Here is a 22108-nt window from a genome sequence, read left to right as displayed (position 1 = left end):
AAAATAAATAAACAAATCAAGAATAAAGAAAATCAATCAATCAGTAATAAATAAATATAATAATAATAAAACGGCAAATAATAAAAACTTAAGAAACCACATATAGTTGGTGGGTAGACAAATGATTTTTTTCAGATTAAAATGAACAAAGCATTATTAGAGCCCTGTAGACATGACAAAACACGACTATAGTCACATTTATACTCTTTTTATTTACAACATATTGCGCAACTGCAGGGTCTTGAGACACATGCTAACTCGCAAACTAGAGAGATAGCGACCTAAACGGTAGCCTTCAAGTTATTTCCTTTAAACTTAAATAGCCAAAAACGTACCACTTCCACACAGATAGGGAGGATAACTATTAACAGTTATTTAACCTTTAACATGAACATGAATCAAACGTAATAATTTTTTCTGGGTACATGATACCATACAGCATCCATATCAAACTTGCGTGGGCCGCTCTAACATTAAACTTTCATATCAAGGCGGGGGGCCTCAAACTAGTGTCCTCCTAGTGCCGCGTGTTTGAGACCCCTGCTGTAGACTGTAACGCCACGCTTATTCCAATGTAATATTGTGATAAATCACATTCAAAAATGTCGCATGAAGGACACAATTAGGGGACAGTAGACAGAAATCAGAAAATCTCTGTGTTACTATGACAACAACTATATGCACCTTATGCACGTCATTTTAGCCAACAATTTCCTTGCATATTTTTGGAACTGTGAGTGAATTTGTCCCCTGAGTAGCGTTCAAAGGCGTACTTCTCAGAAATGTGTCCCTTTGCCGAATTGTTGGACTGTAAACAAAAGTCCAACTAATGGGCGGTAAAGTTTGAATAATACTTTTAAGTAAATGTACTTCGAGTTAAGTTCTATATTGTGATTAGGAGGCTGTGGGATGACCTTCAAAATGCGGTTCATGCTGGAAAACTCTTCAATGCGGCGGAATTACAACAATTCTGCAAAATTGAATGACCCAAAAATTCCTTGCAAGTTAAATAATCATCCATCTGATTTCTATTTCCCTGTTCTTCCAGTTACTACCCAGTGAGTAATGCTGGAAAACCCTTCAATGTGGCGGAATTACAACAATTCTGCAAAATTGAGTGGGCCAAAAATTTCTCGCAAGTTAAATCATCATCCATCTGATGTCCATTTCCCTGTTTTTCCAGTTACTACCCAGTGAATAATGCTGGAAAACCCTTCAATGTGGCGGAATTACAACAATTCTGCAAAATTGAATGACCCAAAAATTCCTCGCAAGTTAAATAATCATCCATCTGATTTCCATTTCCCTGTTCTTCCAGTTACTACCCAGTGCGTAATGCTGGAAAATCCTTCAATGTGGCGGAATTACAACAATTCTGCAAAATTGAGTGGGCCAAAAATTCCTTGCAAGTTAAATCATCATCCATCTGATTTCCATGTCCCTGTTCTTCCAGTTACTACCCAGTGCGTAACGGCCTTCAATGTGGCGGAATTACAACAATTCTGCAAAATTGAATGACCCAAAAATTCATTGCAAGTTAAATAATCATCCATCTGATTTCCATTTCCCTGTTCTTCCAGTTACTACCCAGTGAGTCAAGGGGTCGACTACTATGGCTACCCGAGTGGCTCGCAGTATTTGGAGGAGTACCCGCTATACCCACCGGGGGTGCGACCTGATAGCATCTGTTCCGTCTCTGCTGTGGGTGGATATGACCACCGCTGGGCTGTTGAGGATAAGCGACGCTCGCTGAGGGATGGACCTCACCAGTTTTATGACCTGCCCACCCCTCGGGACTCTTGGGGCGCGGAGTACTACGGCGGAGTAGACAAATCTTTGAGACGGCTTTCCATCCAGCCACGTTCCAGGTCTGTGCCCAGATCCCCATCGTTGTCTTCTGGGGGGGCGTACTCACCTGTGTCACACAACTTTGCCTCGCCGGCTCGATCGCCGTCTGCCCGATTGGACTGGATTTCGGGAAGGATGAGGGACGACGTGGTTTATGCAGATCCGTCGGTCTATAACCTGAGGAGGTCACTCAGCTCGCCAAAGGTGAGGTACAGGTGAATACATATATGACCGAAAGTTTTTTTTTTCATGAATTGAAGTACTCAGTCATCCCGTCTTCACCCTCTTCCGGTCTAACAACCTTGATGCCACTCTTGCCTCCATCTTTCCTTCCTGTTGTCTTCCCTTCCTTCAGTATGACTACCCGGGTGATAGGAGGTCCATAGGTCATGGATTATACCACTACAACTACCCTGCATCCCCTTCCATCCACAGTAAAATGGTATGTGCTGCACTGTGTAGAACCCCTACTGTGCTTTTCATGGTCTTCCATTGGTCTTTCTATGTCGATGTGCTGCTCCTTTCCCCGTCCTATACATCTTTACATCACTTCCTGTCACTGTTATGCTCTGTTTTCCTGGCAGTAGACACCCTTTCTGTGTTCCTGTGTTCAACCTTGCATGAAGTTTGAGTGCATTTGCGAATGTGTGTGGGGTCATAACCGAAACAAAGTATTTTGGTTTGTTTAGCTACTCATGTTAGCTATGATGAAAAGAGTATCCTACCATAACAACAGCGTGACTCACCTCTCGGAGACTGCTTTTGTGTGTGTGGAAACCTTAAGAAACCTACTTGGAAGTTACAGAAACACGTCTGAACGTTTACGGTAAATTACGGTCTGGAAATCTATGTGAACATTGCGTAAATTATATAATGGAAACCTAAGCGAATGTTACGGAAACCTACATGAATGTTACGGGAATCCACATGAACGCTACGGAAACCTGCACGAACAATACAGAAACCTATGAAAACATCACGGAAACCTACGCAAATAATACGGAAACCTACATGAATGTTACGGGAATCCACGTGAACGCTACGGAAACTTGCACGAACAATACAGAAACCGATGAAAATGTAACGGAAACCTACATGAATGTTACGGGAATCCACATGAACGCTACGGAAACTTGCACGAACAATACAATGTTACAGAAACCTACACGAATGTTACGGGAATCCACATGAACGCTACAGAAACCTGCACGAACAATACAGAAACCTATGAAAACATCACGGAAACCTATGCAAATAATACGGAAACCTACATGAATGTTACCGGAATCCACATGAACGCTACGGAAACCTCCACGAACAATACCGAAACCGATGAAAATGTTACGGAAACCTACACGAATGTTACGGGAATCCACATGAACACTACAGAAACCTACACGAACAATACCGAAACCGATGAAAATGTTACGGAAACCTACACAAATGTTAAGGGAATCCACATGAACGCTACGGAAACCTCCACGAACAATACCGAAACCGATGAAAATGTTACGGAAACCCACATGAATGTTACGGGAATCCACATGAACGCTACAGAAACCTGCACGAACAATACCGAAACCGATGAAAATTTTACGGAAACCTACGCAAACAATACAGAAACCTACATGAATGTTATGGACCTGCACAAACAATACAGAAACCTATGAAAAGATCACGGAAACCTATTGCAAACAAAACGGAAATCCACATGAACGCGACGGAAACCTCCACGAACAATACCGAAACCGATGAAAATGTTACGGAAACCCACATGAATGTTACGGGAATCCACATGAACGCTACGGAAACCTACACGAACAATACCGAAACCGATGAAAATGTTACGGAAACCTACACGAATGTTACGGGAATCCACATGAATGCTATGGACCTGCACAAACAATACAGAAACCTATGAAAAGATCACGGAAACCTATTGCAAACAAAACGGAAATCTACTTGAACGATACGGAAACCTACGTGAACATTACGGAAACCTAAGTGAATGTTACCGAAATGTTACCGAATTTTACCGAATGTTATGCAAACTACGGTAATCTACGTTTTGAATACGGAAATGTACATGAATTGTACAGAAACCTACGTCAACTTTACAGAAATACATTTCCACGTTACGGGAATACATGCAGACATTACAAATACATACGTTACGGAAACCTACGTGAACGATACGGAAACCTACGTGAACATTACCGAAACCTAAGTGAATGTTACCGAAACCTACGTAAACATTCTGAAAAATACATGTGAACGTTAGGCAAACTTACAGTATGGAAATCTACGTGAATGTTAAGGAAATCTACGCCTACATCACCGGAAACCTACGTCAACATTCTGGAAATAAATGTGAACGTTATGTAAACTTATAGAATGGAAATCTACGAGAACATTATTGAAATGTACATTTATGCTACTGAATAATATGCTACTAATGAAACCTATGTGAAAGTTACAGAAACACATGTGAGCATTCCAGAAAACTAATATATGGAATTATTGTGGATGTTATGGAAATGTAGATTTACATGACTGGAAATCTGTGTGAATGTTATAGAAACCTACATGAATGTTACGGAATTCTATGTGAAGGTTAAGGAAAGCTATTTTACAGAAATATAAGCGAAAGTTACAGAAACCTCTGTGAGCATTACAGAGACCTGTGTTATGGAAAATCTATGTGAACATTAACCTACCTGGATGTTACGGAAATCTAGGGAAAGGGAAATATTCCGAAAAATCTATGTGAACATGATGTAAATCTGTTAGTGACCAGCCATCTTATTTAAGCAGAACGAAAAGCGGTTTAACTTGTTATTGTAAAATGCTAAGAGTCCACCGGACCAGTGCCAGTTTGTTCCAGTTGGTGCCAGTTGGTGCCAGTTGGTGCCAGTTGGTGCCAGTTGGCGCCAATGCAATATGCTGTGGCGCCAGTGTCACCAATAAGGTGCCCAGTGGCCTATGAAGTTGATTGCTTCTCTCTGACTTGACAAACTCCAACGTGTGTGTGTGTGTGTTCACCATGTTTGTCTCAGGATGACATGTTAGACCATCAACTTCAGCGCAACTTGGATTATTTAGACCAGCAGGTAGGCGCATATCTGCATTGTTTGTTGTATTCCATGCACAGTTAAACACTGTCATTGCATCATAGCCTCATCTAGTCCACGTCCGTTAGAAGGAATATTCATGATCTATCAACACACTTCCAAGGTTCTTGTGGTTGTGAGGTCTTTGATCCTCAGGTGCTGGAGGGAAGCCGGTTAATTGGTTTGGTTACACGAAGGGTGGAGAGGTCCTCCTCTACAGCAAAGCTCTGTATCCAAGTAAGAGAGGAACGAGTGCAGCAGGGAGGCAGGCTTCAGATAAAAAAAACAGTTTTGGAATAGCAAATACCACATGGGCTCTTTTCAACTACAGTACTAAGTACAGCACTTGAATGATCTTGGTCCTAAAGTCCTTCAACACGAGATTATGATGCAGAAGATCATTTAATCTTCACTAAGCCTGCCTCTCTTTTATTCTGTCCTGTTGTCTGCATGCACTGTTCATTTGACGTTCCATCCATTTCCATTATTGTTTCATATAAAACAATAATTGAAGGATAAACAACTCCAGAGTGAAGGCGACCAATCATCTTACGTTCTGCAAGTTCTCTATTTTTTCTTCCTTCTTTTTTCCTTGAAAACTATTGACATATAGTTCAAATTTTAGCTATAGTCACTGTCCACATTCTCTGTCTCGTAACCTACGTGGACATTACCGATAACCGAAGCAAATGTTACCGAAACTTACGTAAACATTCTGTAGATACATGTGAACGCTATGCAAACTTACAGTATGGAAATCTACGTGAACATTAAGAAACCTACTTGGAAGTTACAGAAACACATCTGAACGTTTACGGTAAATTACGGTCTGGAAATCTATGTGAACATTGCGTAAATTATATAATGGAAACCTAAGCGAATGTTACGGGAATCCACATGAACGCTATGGACCTACACGAACAATACAGAAACCTATGCAAACAATACGGAAACCTACATGAATGTTACGGGAATCCACATGAATGCTACGGACCTACACGAACAATACAGAAACCGATGAAAATGTTACGGAAACCTACACGAATGTTACGGGAATCCACATGAACGCTACGGAAATCTACACGAACAATACCGAAACCGATGAAAATGTTACGGAAACCTACACGAATGTTACGGGAATCCACATGAACGCTACGGAAACCTACACGAACAATACCGAAACCGATGAAAATGTTATGGAAACCTATGTACATGAATGTTACGGGAATCCACATGAACGCTACGGAAACCTGCACGAACAATACAGAAACCGATGAAAACATCACAGAAACCTACACAAATGTTACGGGAATCCACATGAACGCTACGGAAACCAACACGAACAATACCGAAACCGATGAAAATGTTACGGAAACCTACATGAATGTTACGGGAATCCACATGAACGCTACGGAAACCTGCACGAACAATACAGAAACCGATGAAAACATCACAGAAACCTACGCAAACAATACGGAAACCTACATGAATGTCACAGGAATCCACATAAACGCAACAGAAACCTGCACGAACAATACCGAAACCGATGAAAATGTTACGGAAACCTACATGAACGCTATGGGCCTACACGAACAATACAGAAACCGATTAAAATGTTAAGGAAACCTACATGAATGTTACGGGAATCCACATGAACGCTACGGAAACCTGCACAAACAATACCGAAACCGATGAAAATGTTACGGAAACCTACACAAATGTTACAGGAATCCACATGAACGCTACGGAAACCTACACAAACAATACAGAAAGCTATGAAAAAGTTAGTCCAAGTCTGGTTGCAGGTGTTTGACGATATTGTCAAGTCGATCCAAAGTCATCCAAATTGTGACTTGAGTCGTGCAACTCATGTGACTCGAGTTCACACGTCAACGACATTTACTACATAACGTGCTGTTAGTGAACTGATTGGCTGCGTAAGTAAATATGGACGGTGTTCGTCATTGTGTTGTATGTTGTTACTGCTTCTTGTCGCCTGTCACTCACAGAGTTGCATTGCAAAATGCTTCAGATTTTTATTTATTATTAACTGTCAGAGATGTGAATAAATGACTGTGGTTTCATAAACTCAGAACTACTTCAACTTGAAAATGTGGTATTGTGAGAAGAAACATAAGTACTGTATGAATAAAAGCCAGCATACATACACCATCATCATCTATCATACGTTATCATATGATATCCATGATGTACATCATATCACATCATATCATTTTGAACCCACTTCCTTTGTCACTTTGTCAAATGGAATGATTTTATTTCCCCGTCATATCATCGTCCCCTTGGAGTCTCATTGTGTGAGTTTGCTGCTTTCTGTGTTGCATTGCTAAATTGTTTGTTTCCCATATGTTCCCATATGGTTCCCAATTTCAGTATTGAACAAATATTGCTCTCTGGTTCTACCATATCTTACTTATTGTGTGGAAATATGGGCTAATAACTATAAAAGCAATCTTCACTCGCTAAATGTACTGCAAAAAAGGTCAGTAAGGATAATTCATAATGCCGCCTACAGAGAACATACTAACTCCTTATCTCTGTGTGGAGTTTGCATGTTCTCCCCGTGCATGCGTGGGTTTTCTCCGGGTACTCCGGTTTCCTCCCACATTCCAAAAACATGCTAGGTTAATTAGCGACTCCAAATTGTCCATAGGTATGAATGTGAGTGTGAATGGTTGTTTGTCTATATGTGCCCTGTGATTGGCTGGCCACCAGTCCAGGGTGTACCCCGCCTCTCGCCCGAAGGCAGCTGGGATAGGCTCCAGCACCCCCACAACTCTCATGAAAATAAGTGGTAGAAAATAAACGAATGAATGAATGATTCGGTTGAGCTGGTTTCATAATTATACCTTTTGAGTGTTAAGTTGGTGTGTGATGAGTTTAGTGTTCTTTGTAAGAACACTAACACATTCCAAAAACATGCTAGGTTAATTGGCGACTCCAAATCGTCCATAGATATGAATGTGAGTGTGAATGGTTGTTTGTCTATATGTGCCCTGTGATTGGCTGGCGACCAGTCCAGGGTGTACCCCGCCTCTCGCCCGAAGACAGCTGGGATGGGCTCCAGCACCCCTCGCGACCCTCGTGAGAATATGCGGTAGACAATGAATGAATGAATGAATGATTCGGTTGAGCTGGTTTCATAATTATACCTTTTGAGTGTTAAGTTGGTGTGTGATGAGTTTAGCGAATGAATGAATGAATGAATGAATGAATGAATGAATGAGCTGAGTGGATCGATAAGCACACATGGATAAGCAGGCTATAGTCCACCTTTGGAATGGTCTTCTCAAAGCCTTGCACTTTTGTGGACTCTGCTCAAAAAACTGCAAACCAACGCATTTTAATGAACTGTGCCAGAAGCTTGTTGATGGCTACAAATAGCATGTGGTCCACGTAGGACTTGGTCAGGGATATTTGACCAAGTATTGGACTAGGTCTATGTTTATATTTCAACCCAGATGTATCATTTAGACTCTGAGTAAATGACACAAGATTTTCAATTCAAGTCATTGAATTTTCAAATGAACGATTCAAATGAATCTTAATGGCTCCAACACTGACATTCAACACGGCATGATTTGAACTTCTGATGGGAGCTTAATGCTTGCACAGGTGAACTGTCATCTCATGTTGTTTTTTATTAAGATGGTTTTTTTCTTGGTTTTGACAGGTGCCCCCTTTCCACGATGTCTACAGACAGTTACACCCGACGCTGAAGCTCAATGAGATTGAAACAAGTGTAAGACAACCTCATTGCCAATGGTTCAACCCACTTTGAAACATACCTGGAGTCATTTCCCCCCCATTTCAATCATACTGAAGGACATTCTGCAGAGGGTGCATGTGGGTGGGTTGGGTGGGCAGATGTGCAGTCACCCAGAGGCACATTCCTAAGGTCAGAGGGCATTGATGTCAGACAAAAAGTCTCCTTTGGAGCTTATCTGAAAGGTGTTTAAATAGTTTGGGGTCATGGCTTTTGGGGTGTGGCTCCCATATAAGACGTCCAACCTTGCTTTGGGTTCTGGACTCAATCATATTAGAACATTTCCCCAAATATTCATACAGAGTGGGACGCATGGGAAAGGTGACTTGTCTCTCCTAATGACTTTTTATGATTTGCTCTTTTTGAACTCATATTACAGTATCTCTTCACAGCTTTGTTTTTATTTGACTTGTTTGAGCGTTGTACATGATGTCGCACACAGAAAATCTTGGGCCGGCTGTGTGAGCAGAACAGAATTGTGAAAGACCATGAAGCTGTGGTCCACAGACTGAGAATGGACAAGGTAAAATTATTATTGGTTATTATTCATCAGATCTGAAAGGCATTTAATATCTCATCATTTCATATTCCATGTATTGATCAAAAACATGTTTTTGATATCATGCCATTCACATTTTAACTTACCTTTTATATATTTGAAGAATTTTTTGTTTTTGTGTTACTACCCCAACTTTCCATAAGTGGGTCAAAAATGACCCAGTCAGGTTGTTTTCTTGAAATATCTTCGTAATGAAAAAAAAATTTTCATTTCATATTCCAGGTATTCCTCAAAAAACATGTTTTTGATATAATGCCATTCACATTTTTAACTTACCTTTTATACATTTTAAGACATTTTAGTTTTTGTGTTACTACCCCAACCTTCCATAAGTGGGTCAAAAATGACCCGGTCAGGTTGTTTTTGTGAAATATCTTCGAAATGAAATTTTTTCATCATTTCATATTCCAGGTATTCCCCAACAAACATGTTTTTGATATCATGCTGTTCACATTTTTAACTTATCTTTTATACATTTTAAGAAATTTTAGTTTTTGTGTTACTACCCCAACCTTCCATAAGTGGGTCAAAAATGACCCGGTCAGGTTGTTTTTGTGAAATATCTTTGTATTGAAAAATTGTTATCATTTCATATTCCAAGTATTCTTCAAAAAGCATGTTTTTGATATCATGCCATTCACATTTTTAACTTACCTTTTTATACATTTTAAGACATTTTAGTTTTTGTGTTACTACCCCAACCTTCAATAAGTGGGTCAAAAATGACCCGGTCAGGTTGTTTTCTTGAAATATCTTCGTAATGAAAAATTGTTATCATTTCATATTCCAGGTATTCCCCAACAAACATGTTTTTGATATCATGCCGTTCACATTTTTAACTTATCTTTTATACATTTTAAGAAATGTTTGTTTTTGACAAAAAAAAAAAGACTTATTTAAGATGTCTGAAGACATTAGTTTGTCTTGTTGTTTGTTTGTGTCTTTTTCAAATGCAAACTTTTTTTCCAGCCATCATGTTGTTTTTGTGTTTGTATTTACAGGACAACCTTGAGGATGCGTTGGTGGCAACTCACCAGGAGATGGAGAAGTACCATAACCAGCCTCTGGCCATTGAAAAACTACTCATAAAAAAGGAATCCCTTCAAAACCAGCTAATCAACATCAGAGGGGAGCTTTCACAGGCCTCCAGTGTAAGACGACTCTCATATACCGGATAGGTTTTTAACAATTTGTTAAAAAAGCATGAATGTAAACTTATATGTACTTACAGACTTTAACTACCACTCGTATGGAATTTGAAGCTCTAGAAGATGAGGCCCACGCCATTCATGGAGATCTATGGGAGCAACTTAATGCTGGGGTGCAGGTCAGTCGAGAGTAAATCTCGAAGATTTTACATTTGGTAATGGTATGGTAATGGTAATGGTAATGGTAATGGTAATGGTAATGGTTTTATTTCATTTGAACATGCATCAGATTACAATTGAGTGCATCCCATAATCAGTTCCCAGCTCCACATGTCCAAAAGGAGTAGGAAGAAGCAAAGCTTATTAAATCCCACTCCTCCATCTGGTACTTTTACAATCAGTAACTGTTACATTTGTTCACTTCCTGCTTTCCTAATATGATTTTATTTTATTTTTAAAATTAAATTAAATTTTTAAATTAATTTTAATTTTAATTTTAATTTTAATTTTAATTTTAATTTTAATTTTAATTTTAATTTTAATTTTAATTTTAATTTTAATTTTAATTTTAATTTTAATTTTAATTTTAATTTTAATTTTAATTTTAATTTTAATTTTACAACAACACAACTTTTAATTTTCACAAATTTCAATTTCCACATACTGAAATGCTATGGCTTTTTAACGTAGTCCTAGCATATAAGTGTTACATTTGTTCACTTCCTGCTTTCCATAATACAGTTTTTTTTTGTTTTTTTAATAATGCACATCGTACCGAAGTACAAGGTGATATGACCATACAATGACATAATGGTTACCATAGTAACTGTCAATATAGTGATATATATGGCACATCATGACATTTCAGCTTTTAGTTATTTTTTTGAATTATGAAAAAGAAATAATCGGAACATTTAACCGCCAAAATATATATTTTTTCATGTAAATATGCAACTTCTTAGCATGATTTACAAAATACCAAAGTGGAAAAGTTGCACCCTTTCAATTTTCACTATGTGGCCCTGACTGGAAAACGTTTGGACACCCCTGTTTTATGTCCTTTAAAAATTCTAGACCTTTAATTATTGATCTATTTGTTTGTAGAGTGAATTGGTTCGAAGGCACATCCAGAAAGAGTTTTGGAGAGTCCAGGATGTTTTGGAGGGCCTGCACAAGAGTCACTCATCCAGAGGCACCGACACAGCCAAGCACAGAGGTATCATCTGTGCTATCATCTAGCATCACATTTGCAATAAATTCAAGTGTCCCGATCACCGACCTCTCGCTCTTCTCTTGTTCTGCAGTGGCCAGTGGTGCTACGGGTTCCTTTAGCACCAATAGTCCAGCCAGTCCCCTCAGCTCAGTAAGCCTCACCAGTCCTCTCAGCCCCTACTCCCCAGTGCCCGGCTCCCAGGTGTCCCCCTCTAAACAGCTGGGCCCGGAGGTAAGCACCGGAAACACCCAGCAAGTTGTCAACCCGTTTGTAACACGTAGTACCAGCCCGTTCTCACACACTAGAACCAAGCCTGTTCCTAAACCTCGTCCCAAATCATGTCTCATGCCTCAGTACAACAATGAAGTCAGGCCTAAATCCAGACCACAAAGTTACCGAGAACCCGACAAAAGCATAATGAACAGCAGTTGTTGTGAAACCCACAAATGCACCATTCCTCGGCCTGCCCTTGCTCCCCAAGGTCCGAATGAGTCTTTTAGTAGACTGGATACTGTCATGGAGGAATCGGAACAGAGCTTAATTTGCAGAAACACCTCAAACTTGAACAAGGTTATAAATCCCAAAACAAGAGATACCGACCTGCAACAATGCCAGCTCTCTCATTCCAATCAGCTTTCCGACATGGTCCAAACCCACGTGCACCTACAGGATTTTGGTTGGTTAACGTCAAATTTTTGCAGCCAAGCGGTCGGCTTAAGAAAAGATGTATTTCCCGACTCTCATTTCTCAGTCGCATACCCCGACGTGCACAGAAATATGTCATACAACCACCGTTTTTCCATGCCGGAATCCCAGATCCTTCTTTTCCAGGACATTTTTCAAACAAATGTGTTAGCCTCGTGCCATGGATCCGACTTTTATACACCCTCAATTTCTTATTTTAGGAGTGAAACTGAAAGTGAATACCACCAAAAATCATCCGATTCAACCGGTGATGCTAATCTAGAAGATAAGATGTTTAATCTCCCCTGTGAACAAGGGAAAGTAACCATGGAGCCGATGATTCCACAATCCGATTCCCCAAGTCGTCATTCAGATAAAGTGTTTATGCAGACTCATCTGTAAATATATCATTTACACATTTTTTTATCATTTATTTTTAGGTGTTTAGGTGGTTTAGGTGTTGCACAAAGCAACTTAAGATACTTGGTGTCTTTGAAAACATTTGAATAAGAATGTTTTTTTCAATGAATAATCTTCATACAGTGAGGAATTAGCAACAATTATACAGATTTTTCCTTGGCTATTAAGAAAAACGACTCCGAGGTACCAGAATTGATCCCCAAATCCTTTTCTGCTCTGCATTGCAACGCTTCTTCATCCCGCTGATGCACACAACTCTCTTCCTTCATCCCTTTTTTTTCCTCCTTTTTTCCTGCTACCGACTGGCATTCTGCTGATCTAGGAAAGCGTTCCCCCAAGGCCGCCTCTCCCTAAGTCGTATTACCCTTTGGAACCTTCCACCACCTTCCCCCCCTCAGTGCCCCCCTTGCCCTTTGACAGCACCACCTGGCTACGAAGCTTGGCCATCGATGATGGGTACTTTGATGGCGAAGATTCTCACATCAGAAAGGTATTTCAGTGGCCTTGCCCCCCCCACCATCATCTTTTAAACCCATCATAGGACACGATAGCAGATTCATCCAGTACAGTTGTACATGTTTTATGCTAATATAACCCTTCATATCTTCATATTTTACTGAGTTCCAACACTCTTTTTTTCTGTTTTTGCATTTCCAAGCAGATAGGTGCCGTGCTGCAACACTTCCATTCCTTTGTAACATTTTGCATGTCCTTCATGAAATATAAGCTCTTCCCATATTTTTTCCATTTTCCAATTTTTCAATCTATTGCACCAACAATGGTCTCTTTCTGTTCCATGTTTTCTTTTTGATATTGTGTCTCTCTTTGTTCAAATAACCCTTACGTGGTCTGCTTAACTTACAAAATCTGCAGGGGTTCAAATACGGTCAGGTCCATAAATATTGGGACACTATTCTCTTCTTTTTGCTCCAAACAGCACTGATGTTCCATCCTTCCACTCATCCAACAGTTTGTATATGCAGCATCAACTTTATACTGGACCAAAAGTAATGGGACAAATTATATCCATCCACCCATCCATCCATCCACCCATCCACCCATCCAACCCACATATAGACAAACATTCATACCTATGGACAAATTATGTAGCCAATTATGCTAACATGCATGTTATTGGAAAGTGAGAGGAAAGCAGAGAACCTGGAGAAAACTAATGGGACAAATTAACAATCATAAATCATCAAACTGTCACGTTTTCATACTTGGCTGCAAATCCATCAAAGCCTGAAGTCTGGAAAACGTAGAGGTCACCAGATATTGGATGTCAGTCATCTGTCAGTAGTCACATCATCAATAAATACAAAAGAACTGGTCCCATTGGTTGCCATACATGCAATGACGCTACCACCACCATTCTTCACTGATGAGCATCTCCATACGTTTCCCTTCCCATTACTTTGGTACAGGTTGATTTTTGTCCAATAGGATGTTGGTCCACAACCGTGGCAAACTCTAATCTGGATTAGTTCCAGTTTTTGAGGCTCACCAATAGTTGCCATATTGTGGTGAACCCTCTGGTGAAGCTCTCTCTTGATTATTGACTTTGACACACAGACGCATCCTGGAGCGTGTTCTTCATCTTCTGTTCACTGTTGTGAAGGCTTTTTTTCTTCACCAAGGAAAGAATTGTTCTGTCATTCACCACAATTATTTGGTGTTTTGTTGTGTCTGAGCTCACCGCTGCATTATTTTTCCAAAGAATTGATTTGGCTGCCCTTGATATTTCTTTGGATCCAATATTGAGAATAAATTCCAAAAACAAACTCTAAACCTTGGAGGGAATAACAAATGCAATGAGACAACTAAGCTGCCCATTGTCCTGTTACGGTACTTTTATTCCCTGGAACAGTGGCTGGAACAAAAACAAACCGATGTAATTCCTACAATGTTCATCTGATTTGACTGTAAATACAGTAAACCTCGGATATATCGGATTCAATTGTTCCCACTGGTTTTGTCCGATATAAGCGAAATCCGTTATATGCGTATACCGGAAAATGTCCGTTTTACGCATATATGGGATTTATATCCGGTATATGCGTAAATGGGATTTTATCCGTTATAAAAAGGCACTTCCTTGACTATGTTTCCAATGTACCTGGACTGGGCAATGAAAAGAGACGTAAGGTAATGAGAATTTAACTTTATTGGACTCTGAGCATAACAAATTGTTAATTAAGCTAGGCCCTGTTACGCCCGTCAGGCCTACGTTATTAACAATAGTGAGGTTAAGATCTCATTCAATAAATCCCACGGTGTTTTCTGGCAGCCTTTGCCAGAATAACCCAGTTTCGTCGGCATTAAAAATGTCCTCTGCTTTAAAATGTCTCAGAATGTCAGCTAGCTTCGGAGCGCCACGATGCGGCCATCCGATATATGTGAGGGAAATTTAATGGAAATGCATTGGAACGGGACTGGAGATTTTGTCCGAAATAGGCGAAATCTGTGATTAAAAATCCGATATATGCAATGAATTTTTATTGGAAATGCATTACAGAAAAATCGGTTCTTTTTTATCTGTCCGTTGTGAGCGAATTTCCGATATATCCGAGTCCTATATATCCGAGGTTTACTGTACCTTCAAATGAAAGCTGAATGTCTGCAGTTAAAGTACAGACACATCTTGTTCCTTTCATTTCAAATCCATTGTGTCACTTGTCCCAATATTTATAGACCTGACTGTAGTTATATCCCCACTCTAACTGTTACCAAACTTTGTGGAAATGAAGATATAACTAGGTTGTCGATCAGTCGATTGTACAATGAAAGAATTTCCAAGCAGATCGTGCAGGGGCTGAAAGTATGTCAGTTTAATTCTCATGGAATCGAATGGATGGCAACTAGGGATGCTCAGATTAGGGTTTTGTGCTGCCGACTCCGGTACCGATCATCCATGAATGACATCGGCTGATACCGACACCGATCACATGGATTAACTGTATATTGACAAGACATTTGCAAGTATTCTCACGGCAATACGACTCAAGACGACTCAATACGACTCAATATGCCGATCACCTATTTTTTTACAGAAATCGTCCGATACTAATTGATGTCGGATTGTTTTCCCCGTGCATGCGGGGGTTTTCTCCGGGTACTCCGGTTTCCTCCCACATTCCAAAAAAATGCTAGGTTAATTAGCGACTCCAAATTGTCCATAGGTATGAATGTGAGTGTGAATGGTTGTTTGTCTATATGTGCCCTGTGATTGGCTGGTGACCAGTCGCCTCTCGCCCAAAGACAGCTGGGATAGGCTCCAGCCTCCCCGACGACCCTCAGTCAAACGGAACATCCCGAATGGCAACTGAACTGTTCAGGTTGTCATAGAAGATCAGGCTTCATCAGTACATGCTCAACGACAAGGTGGGACAAACACTACTCGGACTAGATAGGACAGCTCTAGTCCTCCTTTAAAGGACAAATACATTTTTTTTGCACCAAATTCTCAAACTAGAATTTGCAAGTGTTTGTCCCACCGAGTCATTGAACTGCCATCCATTCAATGCTCATAGACTACAATGACCTGGATGAAAAAGACTATAGTTTAGGTTTATCAGTCTTCTCTCTCTTTCAGTCCAGGTTTGGAGAACCGAACAATATCAGTGACAATCTGGACCAAGGGCCTGATAGGCAATCCGCCATGAATAAAGGTAGAACACGTTCTAAGCCGTACCAGTGAACTTTATCCAGTGGTCGGTACAGACTTACTCGTGATCTCTGACATTTTAAAGACAGAAGAAAGAAAAACCTCAAATCTAATTCAGTTCGAATGAATGATTTTTGTGTTGTCAAGTAGGATTAGCTTTGATTCTTTAGAATCTCCCTCTTCTTTCTTTCCCACGCTTGCGACCGAATGTGATGTTCAGTTGGGATTGTCCCTCCGAGAACCAAGTCTCCTGCTGAAGACTCACACAGGTTGCCTGCTGGACTTTCCAGGAATCACGGCAGTGCCTCCAATGGGATTTGTAGGGTAGGTCAGCAAAAACTGCAATCAATCAAAAACTTGAAAAATCTTTTTAGACCAAGTCTTACTTTTCCTGATAACACCTCATAATACATCTTTCAGTATTTCACAGACACAACAGTTCCATAGGGAAGTCCAAGGAACTAAGGGTCAAATATCAAGCCAGTCGAGCTGACCTATTACAATATACAGTGAAGAAAATAAGTATTTGAACACCCTGCTATTTTGCTATTTCTCCCACTTAGAAATCATGGAGGGGTCTGAAATTTTCATCGTAGGTGCATGTCCACTGTGAGAGAGATAAACTAAAAAGAAAAATCCAGAAATCACAATGCATGATTTTTTAACAATTTATTTGTGTGATACAGCTGCTAATAAGTATTTGAACACCTTTGTATCATCTAGAATTCTGACCCTGAAAGACCTGTTAGTCTGCCCATTAGAAGTCCACCTGCACTCCATGTATCATCCTGAATCAGATGCACCTGTTTGAGGTCGTTAGCTGCATAAAGACACCTGTCCACCCCATACAATCAGTAAGACTTTAACTTGTAACATGGCGAAGACCAAAGAGCTGTCCAAAGACACCAGAGACAAAATTGTACACCTCCACAAGGCTGGAAAGGGCTACGGAGCAATTACCAAGCAGCTTGGTGAAAAAAGGTCCACTGTTGGAGCTATCATTAGAAAATGGAAGAAGCTAAACATGACGGTCAATCTCAATCGGAGTGGAGCCCCATGCAAGATATCACCTCGTGGGGTCTCAATGATTCTAAGAAAGGTGAGGAATCAGCCCAGAACTACACGACAGGACTTGGTCAATGACCTGAAAAGAGCTGGGACCACCGTTTCCAAGGTTACTGTAGGTAATACACTAAGACGTCATGATGTGAAATCATGCATGGCACGAAAGGTTCCCCTGCTTAAACCAGCACATGTCAAGGCCCGTCTTAAGTTTGCATATGACCATTTGGATGATACAGAGGAGTCATGGGAGAAAGTTTTATGGTCAGATGAGACCAAAATAGAACTTTTTGGTCATAATTCCAATAAGCGTGTTTGGAGGAAGAAGAATGAAGAGTACAATCCGAAGAACACCATCCCTACTGTGAAGCATGGGGGTGGTAGCATCATGCTTTGGGGGTGTTTTTCTGCACATGGGACAGGACGAGTGCACTGCATTAAAGAGAGGATGACTGGGGCCGTGTATTGTGAGATTTTGGGGAACAACCTCCTTCCCTCTGTCAGAGCATTGAAGATGGGTCGTGGCTGGGTCTTCCAACACGACAACGACCCGAAGCACACAGCCAGGAAAACCAAGGAGTGGCTCCGTAAGAAGCATATCAAGGTTCTAGCATGGCCCAGCCAGTCTCCAGACCTGAACCCAATCGAAAATCTTTGGAGGGAGCTCAAACTCCGTGTTTCTCAGCGACAGCCCAGAAACCTGACTGATCTAGAGAAGATCTGTGTGGAGGAGTGGGCCAAGATCCCTCCTGCAGTGTGTGCAAACCTGGTGAAAAACTACAGGAAACGTTTGACCTCTGTAATAGCAAACAAAGGCTACTGTACCAAATATTAACATTCATTTTCTCAGGTGTTCAAATACTTATTAGCAGCTGTATCACACAAATAAATTGTTAAAAAAATCATGCATTGTGATTTCTGGATTTTTCTTTTTAGTTTATCTCTCTCACAGTGGACATGCACCTACGATGAAAATTTCAGACCCCTCCATGATTTCTAAGTGGGAGAAATAGCAAAATAGCAGGGTGTTCAAATACTTATTTTCTTCACTGTATATCCATTATATAATTTGTCATTATATCGTATGACTATGGGATCAAAGTTGATAATTTTAGCAATAGCTTCAACGTCCATCCATCCATTTTCTACCGCTTATCCAAGGTCGGGTCATGGAGGCATCAGCCTAAGCAGGGAGGCCAGACTTCCCTCAGATCTGCTACTTCGTCAAGTGCCTCCCGGCGTAGTAACAGCTAAAATGTTACTATGCTAAGGCTAGCAAGTCAACAATGTTAACATTAGCATGCAAAAACGAACATAAAAGCATATAAGTGTCTGCCCATGTTAAGACGAAAGAAAATGGCAAAAAATGCTACTATGCTAATGTAATGTTAGCATGCCAACAATGTTAACATACTATGTTAATGTTATCATGTAGCATCTAGCATAGTAGAACTAAGTGTCTATGTATGTTACTAATGAAAATGTAAAAACAAGCTACGATGCTAATATTACTGTAGTCGCACTAACATGCTAACACATTACACTAACTTGATTGTTGATGAACACTAGTTGTTTATATAAGTTTCTACTTAGTAAGTAATAGTAACAGTTTTAGTAACAGCTAAAATGTTACTATGCTAATGCTAGCATGTCAACAATGTTAACATTAGCATGCAAAAATGAACATAAAGGCATATAAGTGCCAATGTTAAGACTAAAGAAAATGGCAAAAAAATGCTACGATGCTAATGTTAGGAGCAATGTTAACATGCTAATTTCAGTATGCGAATCCTTAGCGTGACAGTACTGTGTTTCTATAAGTTATACTAATAAAACGGTTACTATGCTAATGTTAGCATGCCAACAATGTTAACATACTATGTTAATGTTAGCATGTAGCATCTAGCATAGTAGAGCTAAGTGTCTATGTATGTTACTAATGAAAATGTAAAAACAAGCTACGATGCTAATGTTACCATACTCGCACTAACATGCTAACACATTACACTAACTAGTGTTTCTATATGTTATACTAATAAAACAGTTACTATGATAATGTTAGCATGCAACACCTAGCATGGTAGTCTTAATTTCCTGCGTACGTTAATATTATTAAAACTGGGAAAAATGCTACTATTCTAATGTTAGGAGCAATGTTAACATGCTAATTTCAGAATGCTAATCCTTAGCATGACAGTACTGTGTTTCTATAAGTCATACTAATAAAACGGTTATTATGCTAATGTTAGCATGCAACGCCTAGCATGGTAGTCCTAATTTCCTGCGTATGTTAATATTATTAAAACTGGGAAGAAATGCTACTATGTTAATATAAGCATGCTAACAATGCTAACTGCTAACACAAAGCCTTATCCAAATCCACCATAGTGAAATATAAAGTGTAAAGTAACTTCTGGTAAACTCTGGGAAGCCATGTCATTTCAAATCCATCTTTTCATAAAGATATTTTTTTTGCTGTGTATGTTGCCACAGGAACGTCCAAAGAGTGCTGTGTTTCCAGCGGAAATGAGGTCTAAGATGAGCGTAGAGGAACAAAATGAACGAATCCGTCGCAACCAGAGCAGCTCTGTACGGGAAAAGAGGCGCAGTCTGAATCTTCCAGGCGGCCAGTCTCCAGCGAGCTACAGAGTGGTATGAATAACCATGGGGGATCTCAATATTTCTCCAACCTTGGAGACCAAAATAAACTTCTCACGGTACATCATACATGTCCAGGAAATAGACTCTTGGCTCCAGACTCGATTGAAAAGCATTCTGCTGAAAGAAAACCCATGCAACTGCTTTATTATTCATGTAAATGTGTGCAGGTTCGTCGCCGGTTAACAGCTCATGAGATTGACATCAAGGATTTAGAGGCAGCAGTCCGAGGCCCGGGACTGGAGTCACCTCGCGAGGAAATTGCCCGTTTGAGACGGTTACAGGTGGAACCAGAACACTATGACCTAGACATTAGCAAAGAGGTAAGAAATGTCATTGTTATTGTCAGAAATTACACCTAAAGCAAACAAAATGTTCTAAAAGAACTGCACTGCATTGCATCTTTCGGAACATTTTTTGCACAATTTATATTTTTTGCAACATTCACACTTTTTGTAACAATATTTACTCTTCTCTTCGACCTATTTTTTTCACTTAACTTAACTTTAAACCATTCCAAAGTCAAAATACACAACTCAATCAGGACATTTGTAATTCCAGGTACAGTGTCCTATCATGCTTTGTGTTAGCAGTTAACATTGTTAGCATGCTTATATTAGCATAGTAGCATTTTTCCCCACTTTTAATAATATTAATATACGCAGGAAATTAGGACTACGATGCTAGATGTTGCATGCTAACATTAGCATAGTAACCATTTTATTAGTATAACATATAGAAACACAGTCCTGTCATGCTAAGGATTAGCATGCTGAAATTAGCATGTCAACGTTGCTCCTAACATTAGTCATTTTCTTTAGTCTTAACATTGGCAGACACTTATATGCTTGTATGTTCACGCTAATGTTAACATTGTTGACATGCTAGCATTAACATAGTAACATTTTAGCTGTTACTAAAACTGTTACTAGTATAACTTATAGAAACACAGTACTGTCATGCTAACGATTAGCATGCTGAAATTAGCATGTTAACATTGCTCCTAACATTAGCATAGTAGCATTTTTAGCCATTTTCTTTAGTCTTAACATTGGCAGACACTTATATGCTTTTATGTTTGTTTTTGCATGCTAATGTTAACATTGTTGACATGCTAGCATTAGCATAGTAACATTTTAGCTGTTACTAAAACTGTTACTATTACTAAGTGGAAACTTATATAAACAACTAGTGTTTATCAACAAGTTATCATTAAGTTAGTGTAAAGTGTTAGCATGTTAGTGCGAGTACGGTAATATTAGCATCGTAGCTTGTTTTTACATTTTCATTAGTAACTTACATAGACACTTAGCTCTACTATACTAGATGCTACATGCTAACATTAACATAGTATGTTAACATTGTTGGCATGCTGACATTAGCATAGAACCGTTTTATGAGTATAACTTATAGAAACATAGTACTGTCATGCTAAGGATTGGCATGCTGAAATTACCATGTTAACATTGCTTAGTCTTAACATTGGCAGACACTTATATGCCTTTATGTTCATTTTTGCATGCTAATGTTAACATTGTTGACATGCTAGCATTAGCATAGTAACATTTTAGCTCTTACTAAAACTGATACTATTACCTGCTAAGTAGAAACTTATATAAACAACTAGTGTTAATCAACAATCAAGTTAGTGTAATGTGTTAGACTACCATGCTAGGTGTTGCATGCTAACATTATCATAGTAACTGTTTTATTAGTATAACATATAGAAACACTAGTTAGTGTAATGTGTTAGCATGTTAGTGCGAGTATGGTAATATTAGCATCGTAGCTTGTTTTTACATCTTCATTAGTAACATACATAGACACTTAGCTTTACTATGCTAGATGCTACATGCTAACATTAACATAGTATGTTAACAATGTTCGCATGCTAACATTATCATAGTAACTGTTTTATTAGTATAACTTATAGAAACACAGTACTGTCATGC

At 39.5% G+C, this 22108-nt stretch overlaps 1 protein-coding gene across 13 annotated transcripts in view; it reads left to right on the top strand.

Annotated features, from left to right (window-relative positions):
* The window catches only part of plekha6 (pleckstrin homology domain containing, family A member 6), a 71845-nt gene that overhangs the window by 41616 nt on the left and 8121 nt on the right, over positions 1–22108 (top strand). For 7 of the 13 annotated variants that reach the window (XM_058054466.1, XM_058054465.1, XM_058054464.1 and 4 more), the window contains 15 exons: positions 1581–2052; positions 2204–2290; positions 4905–4958; positions 5115–5195; positions 8653–8721; positions 9188–9268; positions 10306–10455; positions 10536–10631; positions 11557–11668; positions 11757–11896; positions 13092–13259; positions 16365–16440; positions 16657–16760; positions 19992–20150; positions 20327–20479. In XM_058054466.1, coding sequence (XP_057910449.1) covers positions 1581–2052; positions 2204–2290; positions 4905–4958; positions 5115–5195; positions 8653–8721; positions 9188–9268; positions 10306–10455; positions 10536–10631; positions 11557–11668; positions 11757–11896; positions 13092–13259; positions 16365–16440; positions 16657–16760; positions 19992–20150; positions 20327–20479 — 2002 coding nt within the window. Of the gene's footprint in view, positions 1–1580; positions 2053–2203; positions 2291–4904; positions 4959–5114; positions 5196–8652; positions 8722–9187; positions 9269–10305; positions 10456–10535; positions 10632–11556; positions 11669–11756; positions 11897–13091; positions 13260–16364; positions 16441–16656; positions 16761–19991; positions 20216–20326; positions 20480–22108 lie in introns of those variants that run through there. The other 6 variants (XM_058054472.1, XM_058054476.1, XR_009120023.1 and 3 more) reach the window with 5 other exon arrangements.

The sequence above is a fragment of the Doryrhamphus excisus genome, chromosome 18, assembly GCF_030265055.1.
Source record: "Doryrhamphus excisus isolate RoL2022-K1 chromosome 18, RoL_Dexc_1.0, whole genome shotgun sequence".
Lineage (NCBI taxonomy): Eukaryota > Metazoa > Chordata > Actinopteri > Syngnathiformes > Syngnathidae > Doryrhamphus > Doryrhamphus excisus.
The sequence above is the reverse complement of the archived record's forward strand: the minus strand, read 5'-3'. Positions and strand labels throughout refer to the sequence as shown.